Raw genomic sequence first — 15,398 nt, 5'->3', positions numbered from 1 at the left:
GTGTAAGAAGTCTGACAGTTCGAGCATAGATGATCGAAACAACGTCTATCACACAGATTCGATAACCCCCCTGTACAGGTCGCGCTCTGATATCTTGATCGGGAATTGGGACATGGCTTGGAGGTCTGTACGGTGGAATGCTTGTCATGATAGAAAATTAGCAACTCATCAATATTTTATCTCCTCTTGCACTCAAGGGGCGGAGGGAGTTGGCAGTCGACAACCCACCTCTTTTAAATGATCGAAACAGGCGCCACATCTCTCATCGTTGGATAAAACGATCTGCACCTGCATGTTTAATCGACTGACTTGTTCGCCCATATATCGTTTCGTCTGGTCTGCATATGCCGAAGCGTAGGATGTGAGTTTAGCTAAACTTCCTGATGATGATCTGGATGGAGGATAACCATTTTGTATCTCTGACGATGCAGCTGTCTGCCAGCTGGAGGTCTTGTAGTTTCTTGTTCTGGTATCCTGAGAAGAGCCCATCATTGATTTCTATCTCAGAGGGACGAGAGTGAAGCTTCCCCAGCTACGCTCACTCTTATACCTTGGGATCTGTCAGAACGAGGGTTGTTGAGTCGTTACTCCATTTTCGGAGCACAGATAGGTACACGTCATGTCAGAATCGGCGACTCTTGGAGACAAAGCAAGTAAAGACAAGGTGAGGGGAGAAGACCGGGTGGTAGACCGGGTGGTAGATCGAACCGATACAGTGTTAGCGTGTCTTTGATTCCTCCAGGGACTGTTAAAAAGGCTGGGGCAAATTCTGCTGATCAAAGGATGAACGGCGGTCTCTGTGGCAGTTCAGAAGGAACGAGGTTAACCGTTCGCGAATTGAAAATCCGCTCAGACTTTCTCAGTGCGTCAGGCAGAGCGGCTGGATCATGATTGGTTTAATGCCCTGCACATTATGTCTGTATGACACAGTGGCCAGAAAGAAAGTCAATATCGAGAACCGATGGTCCACTTGCATCGGTTCTTAGACAATTAGTACAAGGTCAGTTGTATTTCGGTAGATCTCCCTCTTCCATCAACATATCATAGGTATCAGTATCGAGTTGCTCTTTGTCAGTCAAGCTGCTGCTATTACCGCAGTGACGGTCACTACTTTCAGCCTGGTTAGATTGAGTGTGGCATCTCTTGTCAATCGTCGTTTTGGGACTTTGGCATCTTGAACGTCAATTTGAGATTGTTCACATGTCAGTGGCTTCTCAGGAATCAATCCGATTTGTGAAGCCGTTATGTTACCCCATTCTTCGTCTGAGTGGGAACTGTCTTCAATCTGACATAGGTGAACCAACTTCACTTAGAGACCAAAAAAAAGAGAGAAAGAGGAGCATTACGTGGTACCATGTGTGTATCGCACTTACCGTTTCTGAACCTTTATCATTGTGGTCTAGAGACAAAATTACACCTTCTTTCTTATACTTTTGATATTCGTTGATCCTCGTTTTCATCTTAGACCTATTCCACCGGATATCTACACTATTCTTCGCATCTTTTGCTTTTTCCTCAACATAATGGACTGTCGAATTGACGCCACTCATCGTTAAATTCCCCATCCCTCTGGTAACCCTTTCAAGTGGCAGAGGCCAAGACAAAGATCTTGTCACCGAAAACCCCTTGGGCTCCTCATCAACATGAAGTTGACTATCTTGAGGATTGAGCATCGATGTATCGTGCTCTGTATCTGAGTCGATTTCGGAACTGACATTCGATCCTTGAGTCCTTGCGTCCAAAGCTCTGAGTCTTGCTGCTGCTGTATCGTACGTTGAGAACACCATTTTGCGCGCATACAATGAGATACTCAAAGGTCGACATCCACAAAAGACAAGTAGGAAACATGTGGCGGGAGGATTCCAACAGAACCACGAATGATTCAGGAGTATGAGTCAAACCACATCGGCGACTGGAACGAGAATCGCATGGCTTCGCCTTGTATCATGGAGAAGTAAATGTCAACAAAGGATCATATTGTTTCCTTACGAGATGCGTCATCCCCCCCACGCGGATTCTAGTTATCATAGTGCATAGCCATAAAGCCTAGTTTCAGGCATTTGGGATTGATTATGTTGGTGGTCACTGTTACAGCATCATCATCATCGTTATTCTCTATGTTCTACATCGCCTCTCTACCTTAATTCCATTCATAACCCTGTCATGTTCACTCCTACAACCTTCACACAAATGATGATAACATCTATTCCCACACGTGCTAGGCCAATCAGTACATTCGAAAGAATCGAATTTAGATTGTGGCTGTTGACATTCAGGTATCAACTTATTTTGAGGATCCTCCTCTTCCTCTTCGTATCTCGTTGACAATTCGGTTTCGGTTGATGGTACACCACATTTGTATTCATCATTACTTACGTTCTTTGATCTTTCAATTTGATATTGCATTTTGACCCTTTTCACCTGATCATCAATGGAATCGAGATAAGGTCCGGCGTGATCCGTTATGCACTTGGTAATTTTGGATGTCAAATCCGCAACACTCTTGGTCAAACCTACAAATGATCCTGATCTGCTCGCTACACGTGAAGTCGAGGCTTCATCAGATGGGACGTCGCGTCTTTGAAGAGTGACTTTGACTTCATCCTCTAAATCACTATCGTAGATATATGGATTAGTATGGATCGACTCAGAGCCCATATTATGGGAATGAGTCATCTTGGTAGTGGCGGTCGCAAGGCTTTTTAATTTATTCATCTTGAAGCCCTTCTGTTAGGTCTGTCTGTATTGACGACGGAAACGAGTTGCTGAGATCGATGACTGTATATACTATTTGGAGGTGACTATATATAGGAAGCTTGTACGAGCTTTCAAGTCCAGGCTTGCACAATCCCTAAGAATCGACGAATGAGAATCATCTAATCATCGTGCGATATAATCGGATTGGCCAAATGCCTCTGAGCAGGGGCGATCGAAGGTGAAGATAATCCTTTGAGGCTTTAGTATAGGGTTAGGGTGGCCAGATCGAATGACTGGTTACGATGAGACAACAGGAATGCCATAGAAACAATTACCTCGACAATTTCGGACTCATCAGCAGTAAGCATAACTAAGTCAATTGTGCTTGGGCCGTACGTCCAGGTTGTGATATCATGTTAAATAAATGCTTATATTGTTACATACAGTTTGTTCGCTCCCGTACGATTCGTGAGCGTGTTACAAGTATATTGACCAATCATCTAACCTGATATAATCTCGTCTCTCCTTCTAATGCTTTACTCATCTTTCAATCCCAACCTCTTCTTCTCCTCAGCCAACGCCTGTTCCCTCGCACGTAGTTCTGCTTTGGCAAGCGCCGATGCCTGTTGTTTCGATGGGTGGTGGTACAGCACTACGAGAGATTAGGCAACATGTCAGCAACCATTTTAGTCTATCATGTATGTATTTGTACTTGTGGGAAGAGAGAAACCTGCTCATGTCTCCCTCAATCTTTGGCGAATTCTGGAGAGGTAGATCCCTTATTTCTGTCCTATCTTCTAGTCCATAGAGTTCCCGTCCTCTATTACATCTCAATCTACCATACATCCCCTACTCCGGATCCACATATTACATTCCTATCACCTTGTTTTCCTGATCCTTACTCCCGCATGAAGGTGAAACGCAACTCACCAACAATATACCTCTCCATCAGATGAAACCCATTCAAGTGATTGATAGCTTCCTTCGCATCGTCCGGCGATTCATATACCACATAGGCCGTACCCTTCGTTTTCAGATTGGTATCGTTCCCCAGACGGATCTGACGTATCGCACCGTATTTCCCGAAGAGGTCGTACAAGTCTGTTCCAGTTATGTTGAAATTCCTTTAGGTAGACGATATCAGCAATCCGCTCAATTTCTGAGCTCGTTCATCGTGAGGGAAGTAATACTAACAGGTTTTTCACACTGTTGAAGACGACATGAACCTCGTCAGTCATGTTCTGACAGTGATATTGAGAAGATGACTCACAATAAGGCTCGTTGAGCTAATGGATCGTTCGGACGTTGCATTTTGGTTTAGGTCAAGTGAATTTGAATCCTTCCTATTCTGAGGGTATATCCGCAATTTCTCCAGTCGCTTGGTCTTCTTCTAGTCTTGCTTTCGTGATCTCAACGTAGCTACTAGTTTAATGTGTGTTGAGATGTATATATCTGCGAGCGAGCATGTTTGAGGAATTCCAGTTGCAGTTGACCATTAAAGGAAAGATGGAGGTTAGATGGGGATGGGTGATGATGATCTGGGATAAAATATGATAAATGCAATTATCGAATATTCATCGTGCTTTGTCCTTTTTCTGAAATTTCAACCAAAGTCATCTTATTCATTCAACTTTTCTCGTTTCATTCTACATATCAAACATCTATAGATCTATAGACACACTAAAAATGGCCAGCGTCGTCACCCTTCCACTCACCCTCTCCGCCTCCCCCTCAGGTTGGTCCAAGCCCACCGCCGCCAAACCATCCTCCCCTTCGCAATTACCTCTTTACCCAGCCGGTCCATCCTTCATCTCAGCCGCCCGAAGACAGATCCTCCAAAGATCTTTCGAGGAGGACGACAAGCACATTCTCGCTGCTCGAGAGAAGGAGGCTGCCGCAAAGGAAGATAAAGGTGATGGACTCTCGTACCCTGGGTTAGGAGAGGAAGATGAACCCCAGCATGTGTTGAATCAAGATCCAAAGGAATGGAAGAAACAGGATCATTACGCTGTACTTGGTCTGGGTCATTTGAGATATAAAGCTCATGATGAACATATCAGAGTTGCTCGTGAGTCCCGTTCTTCTCAAATCCAACATACACCTTACCTTATCATAACATTTCTTCGTTTGATGCGTTGTTGAGGGTATGATGCTAATTCGCTGATATCATATCCGCTCGTTTAGACCGAAGAAAGGTTCTTAGACATCACCCTGATAAGAAAGCTGCTCAACACGGTGCCAATGACGATTCCTTTTTCAAATGTATCCAAAAAGGTGAGCTCGACTGTACCTCACAAAATCCAAATGACCAAGCTGTTGCACTGATCATTCATTGTTCTGGGTAGCTCATGAAACCCTTACTCACCCCGAGAAACGAAAACAATTCGATTCCGTCGATTGGAACATCGAAGACGAAGTACCAGATCTCAAATCACTCTCACCTGAAGACTTCGTTGCTACTTGTAACAAGATCTTCGCCAGGGAAGGTAGATTCTCCAAAGTTCAACCTGTACCTGAATTCGGTTCTCTCGACGCACCTAAAAAGGAAGTAGAAGGGTTCTACGATTTCTTCTATAATTTCGATTCGTGGAGATCTTTCGAATGGCATGATAAAGAAGTCAACGAGGGATCTGACAAGTGAGTGGTCAATTATCTTCTTACATTCGTAAACTATGCCTAATCATATTGACGATTTGTTCCCTTAATCTAGTCGAGATGATAAACGATTCACAGAAAAGAAGAACAAGTCCGAACGAACTCGAAGGAAGAAGGAAGACAACACTCGACTCCGAGTTCTCGTCGACGACGTCCTGGCCTTGGATCCTCGTATCAAACGAATCAAGGCTGAAGAGAAGGCCGCTAGGGATGCCAAGAAGAAAGGTGGAGTGAATGGTACCACCCAAAACAAGCCTTTGAGCGCAGCTGAGAAGAAGGCCGCAGAGGAGAAGAAGAAGAAGGAAGAAGCCGAGAAGAAGGAAGCTGAAAGAAAGGCTTTGGAAGCTTCAAAGGGTGATAGAGAAGCTGCTAAGAAAGCTAAAGAGGCTGCTAGGAAGAATTTGAAAAAATGGAAAAAGGTGAGTCAACTCATCCCCATAGTATAATCATTGTAACGATTAGAGCTAATGGAGTTGATGGTCTGAATTATTTCAGGCAATCCAAACTGTTATCACCTCATCCAACTACTTCCAACCTGAAGGTACTTCCCCTTCACCAGCCATTATCGAAAAGCAACTATCCGAACTTGACTTACTCGTTGAATTGCTCGAACCTGAGGATATCAAAGATTTGAAAGAGAAGATTGAAAAAGCAGGAAACGGTCAACCTGCAAAAGCGGTTTTGGCTGAGAAAGCTAAAGCTACTGGTGAGAAAGGGGAAGGTAAATTCACTGAGTTTGCCTAAATTACTACTGCTCAGTCGGTAGGATAGATAAATTAGAATTGATTGATCGATTGATTGATTGGATGCGAAATGCATGCATTAGTGATGTGATATTCAACACTATTTGATCATCATAGAAAGTCATGGATCCGTTGGCAACTACATGTCATCACTGACTGGTGCTGAAACTTGGACATTTCAACAACGATTCGATAATTCTACTGCATGACACGAATATATACTAAATAATTTTCACAGCCTATATACTATATAATGATACATGATTCGAAACTTATGATAGAGATAAAGATGAAATTGAGGATATAACGAAATGCAGATAACATATGAATGACGGTTAAATGGTGTGATGTGCTGAAATGGGAATCGTTAACAGCGTTATACACATGAATGCTCCTACTCTTCGCAATTTCCTCACTCTTCTTGCTCTGATTTCACTTCTTCTCAGCTATCGAAAGCTATATGTGTTTTCTTTTTGTTCTCCGATCTGATCTGGTCAAAACGGAGGTGGTAAAGGTCTTTTGGGTGGCTGACTAATTGTAAACTTCCCATCATTCCCACCATCATGAGCGATCGGAGACAAACTTCGATTATGTCCATCACGCGAGTAACGATTGGTTTCAGGAGGAAGCTGAGAATACACGTTCGGAGGTGGACGTCGGGGTGAATAGCTTCCTTCGTATGGCGGAGACGACTGTCTATAACCGTTACTTGTCATAGCGGGTGCAGGTGTCGAGTCTGAAATACAATAGCAAAGATCAGCTCATATCCTTCGGAGAAGACAGCGGAACACCACTCACGAGAAACGTCATCATCGGCATAACCACCCATGTAGCCGCCATTGCTAGGTACACCTTCAAAAGCACTAGCTGGTCTCCGCAAAGGGGTACTTCCACCATTGGTGTGTCCTTGAGAGTAAGCTTGAGATGATGTACCATTTAACGGAGTACTGTTGTACCTGTATCGTCTACAGTATAATGGCAAAGTTAACTTCCGATAGCCGGTCAAACCGACGCCTAACCGCTTCACTCACTCTAGATCAGGCCTAGCGGGGTTAGTATTGAGTGGTACAGCGCTGTATCCGGCCACTGATTGAGGTCTTTCATATGGATCTTGTTGAGGTTTTTGATAGCTGTTAGCCAACAGCTGAGCATAATGAGGTTGGGATCGAGGGGTTGAGGGTACGAAGCTGGTGATAATGCCTCATCAGCGATTGAGTGATAGGCAAACACATTGGGCAATTGGATTATTTACTCACGACCTAGATGGTTGCTCAGCATTATCAATTCTCCTTCTTTTGCTCGACAAGGTCTCGCCAACTAGTCCATTGGATTCTTCTTCTTCTTCTCCTTCCCCCCTTACAGTCAGAGTTCTGCCGTATATAGGTGGTGGTAAAGATACTACTCCTCGCGATTGATACCCATCGAGCGCTGGTGGAGGCATGTTCAGACGATCTTGCAGTTGTTTATTTTCCCTATTGCAGGAGCGTCAGCGGAAATACCATGGATACGAGCGGAAAAGAAAACACACAATTTCAACTCCACGTTTTCGGCAACGTGTATATGCAGCTCGTTCTCCAATCGTTCGATTTCCGCCTGATCCAGAGTCAGCAGATTCAGACGACTACATTAACTTTTTCAATCGACCAGTACAACATACGAGAGCTTTATCCAATCGTTCTTTATATAGAGATCGAGGTTTTTTGTGCTGGTTCGTCTGGAACTGTTTCAAGTATGCATCAGTCCACATGCACAGCACTTGCGACGAAATCGACACACTTTATATATACCTTTGATAGATAGGATATTTGCAACGAATTTCTTGGATTGATCCTCGTAATCCGAAACAGCTTTTTCGAGCTGAGTTTCGGGATTGGTTAGGAAACGCTCTTGTGTTGGTTGTAACTGGGTTCATGAATTTGTCAAGTCAGTGCACCATTCAGCCTGATTCCAGATGTTGTATAACTCGCATTGCCTTGTTCCATCGTTACCGCTTGCATAGTCTTGCCGCAGACCGTGCAGATCCCTTCTTTGTCTGTCGTGCACAAACATAACGTCAGCATAAGATACTGAAGAATGTTATTCATACCGAATACTTAGACTCACGCTGATGATTCTCATCGTTACACATCACATGAGCACACGATGTCATCCAGAAGATCTTTCCTTTTGCTATACCATCGAAGAAGAGTTCGTTGCTGTGTAAACCCAAAGCATCAACACACCTCTTCAGATTGACTGCGGACTACAGAGGAGGAAGAAGAAAGAAGGGATGACTCACCATATATTGCAGCTGATATAATCCAGAAACGGCAATTTCCCATCTTCATCTTCCTTGCTCTTACCCTTGTTGTTGGAGCCTTTACCAGATGAAGAACCCTGTGAGGAAGATCCTGCACCGAACTTGAGACCTTTAGTCTGTACGGGGGGCAGTCGAGATTTCGACTGAGAGGGGGGCTGTGTCGTTGACGACATGCTGGAGGAAGGAGAGCACCCTGTAGACTCGATTTCAATGGGTTGGTACGAAGTCAGGGTGGGTGACGGAAATTGAGCAGCGAGCGATGTAAGTCAAACAGGAAGGTATGATTGTTGTCGTGTATGAGTTTGTGGATCTACAGGCGATGATAAGATTAGGAGAAAGATGATTGGGTTACTTCGAGTGGGGAGGTTAGTTGGAGAGATGAAGGAAGAGTGATGATTATTCTCAGATATTGTTTGGGGATCAGTATACGTTGATGTGAAATGTGTTTGACAGACTACCACCTCGAGGGGATGACACTTAACGATGATCGCTGTACATTAATGAGGTAAGGTATGTTGACAGATGATGTTGACAGATGGCCGGGATGTTAGATGATAGGTGTGTGATATATGAGATGATAGAGGGATTGGGAAGGGATAACAGAGGGGAGAAGAGAGAAGAGAGAAGAGAGAAGAAAGAGAGAGAGAGAGAGAGAGAGAGAGAAAGAAAGAAAGAGAGCGATTGTTGAATAACGTTGATCAGTCAATGTATGGCCCAAAGGAAGGGGGAGGGGTTAGACTGGGTCCGTGCGTTGTGAGTGGTTGATTCAGCTTCGGGGAATTTGTTGATATATTTGTATTGTTACATGATTATGATGATGACGGTGATACGAGTCATATTAATAACGATCAATGACCCTGTTTTTCCTTGCTCTACTCGTTCTACTATGGATCAACGAGATGAGATATATAAGCTGCAGATAGAAGATGATACTCCAAGATATAACTCACCTTGTCTCATTCCTCCTACTTTACTTGTCAATACGCATCACCTTCCCTGCCTTCATTCACAAACCCAATCGATCCTAACACTTTGTCTTTTATAGCGTGATCCCTCTCACGGCGTTTCTACATAAGAAAACGGAAATAATCGATTAGTACCCCTTGCTCAGGTATAGTATGAGGGCACCGTATATACAGCCATAGAAGGAGAATGAAAATGCATAGCAACTCACATTATCGTCATTTATCTTTTCTTCAACCTCATTCCACGAACGTTCTTGGAGCGGCACCATATCTTCCGCTATCAGGTCCTATAAATGTACCAACAGAATACAGTCAGTATCGTTCATTCCAACGTATTTGTTGTTGTTATTGTCTCCTAAGTAAACCACGGCCAGTATGCTGTTTCGAAGTATCGACTAGCTCCTACTCTTCTTTCTCCTTACTATCTTTTGATGTCAAGATCGAACTATGTAACAATGCGACACTCACAATTTCACCCAAAGCCACTACATTCTCACCTCTGACCAGCAACACCCCAATATCCTTATCTGCATATTCGAATTTGAAATGTATACGTTCTATACACGACTCGAGAAGGAAATTCGCTACGGAAAAGTGTAAGTGTAAGAACAATTGGATCTAGTCATGATGATCATATGGCCCAAGGGTGATCCCAAGCTAGATATTTCTTTTACAACCTTGCCAGACGGAAAGTAAAGAGTGACTTACCAAATTGATCATAAGATCTAAAAACACCTATCAACTTCCTACCATCTCTCAGCACCACCAATACTTTCTCTGAACCATCATCGAATTAGCACAAGTCAGCTTGTTTATATCTTCTCCTTGATTTATAAAAGCAAGATCAAACTAACTATCAACCAGGTCGACTAAAGATCCAGAAGTCGTAAAAGGGATTAAAGCGTCCATCGTGTTGGTTTTGGTTTCGGCTCTGGTTTTAGTTAAATTCTACCTTATATCTACTTTTCTTTCGGTTATATATTTCAATCTTCCTGTTCAGCCACCAGGCGATTTTTTCTTGCTCGAATGTGGATCGATGGTAACGTGAGGTATACTTGGATATATAGTTCTGTTTACAACTCAATGACAGGTTGGAAAATGTAGATCTTTGACAACTGCTTTCTTTACTCCTATCATTTCCATATCTCAGGTCGAACGGAATCAATTCCCCATCTCGCTGCCCCTCCATGCTTGTGGCACCCACCCTCTACCAATTCCCTCTTTTTTCCATCCTGCTTTGCTCTGCTGTGGTATCCGCATTAATCTGTAGCTACATGAATACATGGTATACATGAGATGGATCTATACTATAGACATACAAAACATCATGTTCTATTCATAAAAGCCCAAATTAGATCGACGATCAACCGCACTTTTATCGCTTTTTCAACCTCTTTGATCGTCTCTGACTGCCAATAATTTCTCCTTCTGCTTCTCCTTGTGTATTCATTACGACTACCGGTTTCTTATATTTCTCTCGCTTTCTCAGTCGGCCTAGATCATCTTGGCCATATTCATCCTCCACAGCCACCTGGTTCCCATCTACTACACCAGCATCTCGTTCATGAGCAGGATCATCCATCAACCTAGATTCGTTGCTTGTCCTATCGCAGTCAGATGATCAGTCACTTCCTACATTTATCATATTCAAAATTCAGATGTGAAGTCCGAGAAATAACTCACTGGAAAGACTGTTCCAAGGCTTCATCGACAACTTCCGAATCTTCTCTCCCACCAGCGTTCACAACTCCTTCCTGAGCAGGAAGCTCATCCGACTTGTTTGTTTGAGGTAAAACGGGTTCATCCATATTTACATCCTCGCCCTGATCACCGTTTTTCGTACGATCGAATTGGACGACCGGTTGAACATCTTGATCACCCCGTTCGCTCTCATCTTCATTGGCATTCCCATTTTCTTCTTGTCCTTCTCCTTCCACTACCACTTCCAATCGTCCTTCGGCATCTCGGTTTTCTTGGTATTCATTGACCGCCGCTGTAGTCTGTCCTCCACCACCGTTGTGCATTGCATTTCCGCCTCCCAATCTCATTGGACTAGTAACCTTCCTAGCACCTCTTACAATTTTCCTCTTCTCACCTCCTTTTTTCCCAGCAGCTCGAATCTCTGCCGCGTCAGTCTCTTCGTATTCCGATCCGTCATCGTTCTCATTCTCCCTAACCTTGTGGGGGTTAGCTTTCTCCTTCCCTTTGCCTTTCCTCTCCATTCTGGTTGTGAGTCGACGATCGATCCCCTTGTCAACGTATTCATCCACCAGATCCTCCAACACCTTCCCATCCATACCTAACTTCGATCGATTGCGCTTGAAATGCTCGTGCCATGCGGAATGAGGATGACGAGAAGCATGCTTGAAGAATGGATGGGAAGGGTTGTATCGCTATAATACAAGTTTCAACATTAGCTTGCATCGCCCTTAGACATACCTAATCTTTTTGAAAATATAGGAATGAAAAGAGGTGGAGAGATTTATATTCACTTCAAGTCTTTTATACAAGCTTCTGGTGGTTCTTCCCACTTGATCAGGTCTATGGTGAGCTAGCCAACGAGCTAGGAAATCTCGATCGGAAGGTGTGAACTCGGTTCTACAAGGAAGATTCGGCATCAGTCCTTCTGCGCAGCAAGAGTGGGAATGTATGGATGAACTTACCTTGATGTAGTCCTTCTTGGACTAGGTCTGAGTTCTTCTGAATCACTTTCACTTTCATCACTGCTATCTCTTTTAGATTTGCCTCTATTGACTTCCGATTTTGATTTTACAGATTTCAGATTCGTCCTCGTTTTTTGGCTTGATGTGTCATTGCTCCTTGATTCACCTTTTGACAACTTCGGGTTCGCCTTGGATTTCGGTACATGTCGGGCGATTTTGATCTTTTCCCTGACCCAATCGGGCGTATGCCAGGTGATATGTTTAAGCTCATCTTGTTTCGGTGGAGTAGTGATGTAAGGGTGTGAAGGGGGTAAGATGACGACCTCCGCATCGATGGGTGAAGAAACTATCATCGCTCCGTTGGTCTGATGTTGACATCATATTCAAAGATCAGCTAAATGTTTTCTCTCTTCGTTGGAGTAAATATCATCGCTATCATCCAGACCGACGATCCTTCACAAATTGCAAAATGAAAGGTGGCTCACTTCAAGATCAACCATCACACTTCTCCTCAACTTGTCGCCGTCCACCCCTTCACCCAATTTCAACACAGCCACTTTCAACCCTTTACCCTCTTCATCCAAGAAAATCGGTTGAACCGAAGGTTGAGTTGGAGGTTCGACAGATTTTGAGAAGTAACATTTCGATAACCAATTATAAGGTAATACCCTTGCAAGTCTCCTTCGTACGTGGCCCAATCCACGTAGATATTTTGATCGATCAGGATTTATACGATTAGGATGAGGATTTATCAGTAGGAGATCTGCTTGTTCAGGGTCAAGTGTTTGAGAACCTTTCATTTTCTATCAAAGAGCGAATTTACGAAGTATCAGTATATTGTGATACTGTCCATTCGACAAAGTGTGATATGTATTCTGGAAGTATGCGGGGTCCAAGAAGTAATTTTCCATTAGAGCATTGAAACGAACTCACATCAATTCTCTTACCAAGATGTGTCCTCATATCCTCCTCAATCGACTCGTCAAAGTACCACTCAACTTCTTCCCATGGAAATGGTTCTCCAACTTTCAACCACCTCTCCCCTTCGCTATTCGAAAGAATACCTCCTTCCCGATTTTCCAACTCCGATTCCAAATCAGTCTCTGATTTCGTATCTTCTCTCTCATCATCGTCTTTTTCTTCATATTCATATTCACTTTCACTCTCACTTTCATCATCATTCCCATTCCCATCCTCATCAACAGGTCTATCTTCGCTTCTAGCTTGTTTCGCACTTGCCCTGTTCGCCTTCAAGGCAGCTGTCCGCGTGGATCTTCTTCGTGAAGTAGTCGTGGCTGACTGACTTCTCTCCGAAGGATATATAAGCTCTTCTTCACTTGCATCTTGATGTTGACGTCGCGAGCTACTAGCACTGGCCGACATGACGAGTCTGTAATGTTCTCGATTAGATAACCCCTAACCCCCAAGATCAGTCGCGTCAACCGGTGTTCGAATGTCGTAATCCAGGCGTAGACGCCTATTCTGGTCCAAGAGATTACAATTAGTGAAGGTGATCGTATACAATGGTCAATCTGAATAAGATGGATGCATGTATCATCACTTTATCATCCTGAGAAGGAGATGTTGATCATAGGGGGTTAGGGATTATCGGTGTTTTTGCAGTGTGGCTGGTCCTCAGCTGTGGCCACTCCGGTTATACGGAGACCGAGCATTACCTGTTGAGAGGAGGTCGATAAGATAAAATGTCAACCAAAGTTGATTACTTCGTTGCACTATACATGATATATCAACATCGTCTAACGATGCAGCGCACTTCCACACCCCTCTTCCCAGAGGCAGGCTCGTCGACAGATCCATTCAGACCATCGATATTCGATTTGCTAGCTCAAGACCAACTTCGAGAACTATTCCATCCAGTCGTCCGCTATGTTCTATCAGTAAGCTCTCTCTAGTGCAACATATGTCGAAATCATGAGCTTACAAAACGTGTAGTACTTTGCTCAAAGGTATCCTAGATATCTTCTACGTATACTAAACCATCACGAGGAGTTCTTCGCGGTGTTATTGTTGATACTGGAAAGACATCATTTAACGAAACATAGTCAGTTCCCCTCCCCGGTCTCTTTGCATCCTTTAGACTACAGACGATAATGGGCATCAACTGACGTATCTATGATAGACGCATCGATATCCGAACATTTCTATGGTCTTCGTTCGACGCCTATCTCATCGATAAAGACTCCTCGACTGGATGCCTTCTCCCCTCCCAGACGTAGAAAAGGTATATCGCGTAAACAAAGATGGGGATTATTACTTTTCTTGGTCGGTCTACCATACGTTCGAGCTAGGGCGCAAGATTACTTTGAAAGTCTGGGTGGTGGGGGAAGTACGGATGAGGTAGGAGAAGAGGATAGAAGGAGGGGAATTACAACAGTGAGCTAATGGTGGAATGAAGCCATGCCAATACCAGCTAATAGATTCGGTATCGTCGTATCGTCCATAGAATCAAAAGATCTTCAAAATCATCTATCCATATTTGAGTTTAGGAGTAGATCTAACATTCCTAGGATATGATCTAGCATTCTTATTTGAGAAGACCAGCTATCCTAGACCGTGGCATAGTTGGTTGGGACTAAAGGTCATCCGTAGAGGTCCAGGAGATGAGGTGAGCGAAATATCCCTTAACACCTACATCCACTTTCATCACATCTCACTAACCATTCCGGAATGATGTAGCCCGAATCCACTGGTATTCTATCAAACCTTCCACCACTTCTTCCACCTTTGTTACTTCTGCTGAAACTCTCTCAATGGTGGTACTCCCCTTCATCACCTCGATCTCACCCCTCTCTCACCGCAAATGAAAATAGTATAGCAGCCACACACGCATCAATACTACCTCCTAGACCACTACCTATCTTACCTGGTTCTATAGGAGCTTTACCTCCAACGCCACCTCTCACACCTGAGCAAGAAATCGACCCACCATTACTGCACGGATCTCAGACTACTTCGGGATTATCGGGAGGCTCGGTGCAGAAGAAAGAAAGGTATAAAGTGACTAAAGAGAGTTACGGCGATTGTCCATTGTGTGGTAAGAAATGGCAAAACCCAGCTGTGTTACCTAGTGGGTGGGTGGTCTGCTGGAGATGCGGCTGGGATGCTATTGAGGGTGAGGATGAAGAGGCGGAGGAAGAGGAAGAGGATAAGGGCGAGCGGTCAACCTTGGTGAGACGTAGGAAAGGAAAATGTCCTATAACGGGAGTTGACGTTGGGCCAGGAGATCTCAGGAGAGTATTGATATAGCATGATTACTTGAAACGGATAGTCTGTGTTCATGCTGGGTTATCTTGTTGTATATTATACCATATGTAAGTACACGATTTGTCGATCTTCAGTTCAATTGCATTGAGGA

At 43.8% G+C, this 15,398-nt stretch overlaps 9 protein-coding genes across 9 annotated transcripts; 2 read left to right on the top strand and 7 right to left on the bottom strand.

Annotated features, from left to right (window-relative positions):
* Window positions 1-192: 192 nt before the first annotated feature.
* V865_002523 (uncharacterized protein) lies at window positions 193-492 on the bottom strand (the record flags this gene model as incomplete). Its single annotated transcript, XM_066226324.1, has 1 exon — window positions 193-492. One exon carries the CDS (start codon window positions 490-492, stop codon window positions 193-195), a length of 300 nt encoding a protein of 99 aa, XP_066082421.1.
* Window positions 493-1,075: 583 nt separating this feature from the next.
* V865_002522 (uncharacterized protein) lies at window positions 1,076-1,787 on the bottom strand (the record flags this gene model as incomplete). The annotated part of the gene is made up of 2 exons (XM_066226323.1): window positions 1,076-1,285; window positions 1,374-1,787. The coding sequence occupies 2 exons, from the start codon at window positions 1,785-1,787 to the stop codon at window positions 1,076-1,078; spliced, it is 624 nt and encodes a 207-aa protein (XP_066082420.1).
* Window positions 1,788-2,115: 328 nt separating this feature from the next.
* V865_002521 (uncharacterized protein) lies at window positions 2,116-2,676 on the bottom strand (the record flags this gene model as incomplete). The annotated part of the gene is made up of 1 exon (XM_066226322.1): window positions 2,116-2,676. The coding sequence occupies one exon, from the start codon at window positions 2,674-2,676 to the stop codon at window positions 2,116-2,118; it is 561 nt and encodes a 186-aa protein (XP_066082419.1).
* Window positions 2,677-3,233: 557 nt separating this feature from the next.
* Window positions 3,234-4,008, bottom strand: V865_002520 (uncharacterized protein; the record flags this gene model as incomplete). Its single annotated transcript, XM_066226321.1, has 3 exons — window positions 3,234-3,349; window positions 3,628-3,821; window positions 3,968-4,008. The coding sequence occupies 3 exons, from the start codon at window positions 4,006-4,008 to the stop codon at window positions 3,234-3,236; spliced, it is 351 nt and encodes a 116-aa protein (XP_066082418.1).
* Window positions 4,009-4,383: 375 nt separating this feature from the next.
* V865_002519 (uncharacterized protein) lies at window positions 4,384-6,096 on the top strand (the record flags this gene model as incomplete). Its single annotated transcript, XM_066226320.1, has 5 exons — window positions 4,384-4,765; window positions 4,882-4,971; window positions 5,043-5,334; window positions 5,408-5,771; window positions 5,848-6,096. The coding sequence occupies 5 exons, from the start codon at window positions 4,384-4,386 to the stop codon at window positions 6,094-6,096; spliced, it is 1,377 nt and encodes a 458-aa protein (XP_066082417.1).
* Window positions 6,097-6,589: 493 nt separating this feature from the next.
* Window positions 6,590-8,567, bottom strand: V865_002518 (uncharacterized protein; the record flags this gene model as incomplete). The annotated part of the gene is made up of 10 exons (XM_066226319.1): window positions 6,590-6,831; window positions 6,894-7,060; window positions 7,127-7,282; window positions 7,352-7,567; window positions 7,624-7,688; window positions 7,753-7,815; window positions 7,872-7,997; window positions 8,063-8,127; window positions 8,199-8,290; window positions 8,374-8,567. 10 exons carry the CDS (start codon window positions 8,565-8,567, stop codon window positions 6,590-6,592), a joined length of 1,386 nt encoding a protein of 461 aa, XP_066082416.1.
* An 804-nt stretch (window positions 8,568-9,371) lies between these two features.
* V865_002517 (uncharacterized protein) lies at window positions 9,372-10,268 on the bottom strand (the record flags this gene model as incomplete). Its single annotated transcript, XM_066226318.1, has 5 exons — window positions 9,372-9,461; window positions 9,569-9,646; window positions 9,828-9,943; window positions 10,068-10,136; window positions 10,214-10,268. 5 exons carry the CDS (start codon window positions 10,266-10,268, stop codon window positions 9,372-9,374), a joined length of 408 nt encoding a protein of 135 aa, XP_066082415.1.
* A 466-nt stretch (window positions 10,269-10,734) lies between these two features.
* On the bottom strand, window positions 10,735-13,405 carry V865_002516 (uncharacterized protein; the record flags this gene model as incomplete). Its single annotated transcript, XM_066226317.1, has 6 exons — window positions 10,735-10,963; window positions 11,043-11,752; window positions 11,852-11,957; window positions 12,023-12,387; window positions 12,508-12,825; window positions 12,956-13,405. 6 exons carry the CDS (start codon window positions 13,403-13,405, stop codon window positions 10,735-10,737), a joined length of 2,178 nt encoding a protein of 725 aa, XP_066082414.1.
* Window positions 13,406-13,785: 380 nt separating this feature from the next.
* V865_002515 (uncharacterized protein) lies at window positions 13,786-15,289 on the top strand (the record flags this gene model as incomplete). Its single annotated transcript, XM_066226316.1, has 5 exons — window positions 13,786-13,920; window positions 13,976-14,084; window positions 14,163-14,416; window positions 14,487-14,648; window positions 14,720-15,289. The coding sequence occupies 5 exons, from the start codon at window positions 13,786-13,788 to the stop codon at window positions 15,287-15,289; spliced, it is 1,230 nt and encodes a 409-aa protein (XP_066082413.1).
* Between the last annotated feature and the right edge of the window lie 109 nt (window positions 15,290-15,398).

Source organism: Kwoniella europaea, chromosome 1, assembly GCF_036810445.1.
Source record: "Kwoniella europaea PYCC6329 chromosome 1, complete sequence".
NCBI classification, from domain to species: Eukaryota; Fungi; Basidiomycota; class Tremellomycetes; order Tremellales; family Cryptococcaceae; genus Kwoniella; species Kwoniella europaea.
The sequence above is the reverse complement of the archived record's forward strand: the minus strand, read 5'-3'. Positions and strand labels throughout refer to the sequence as shown.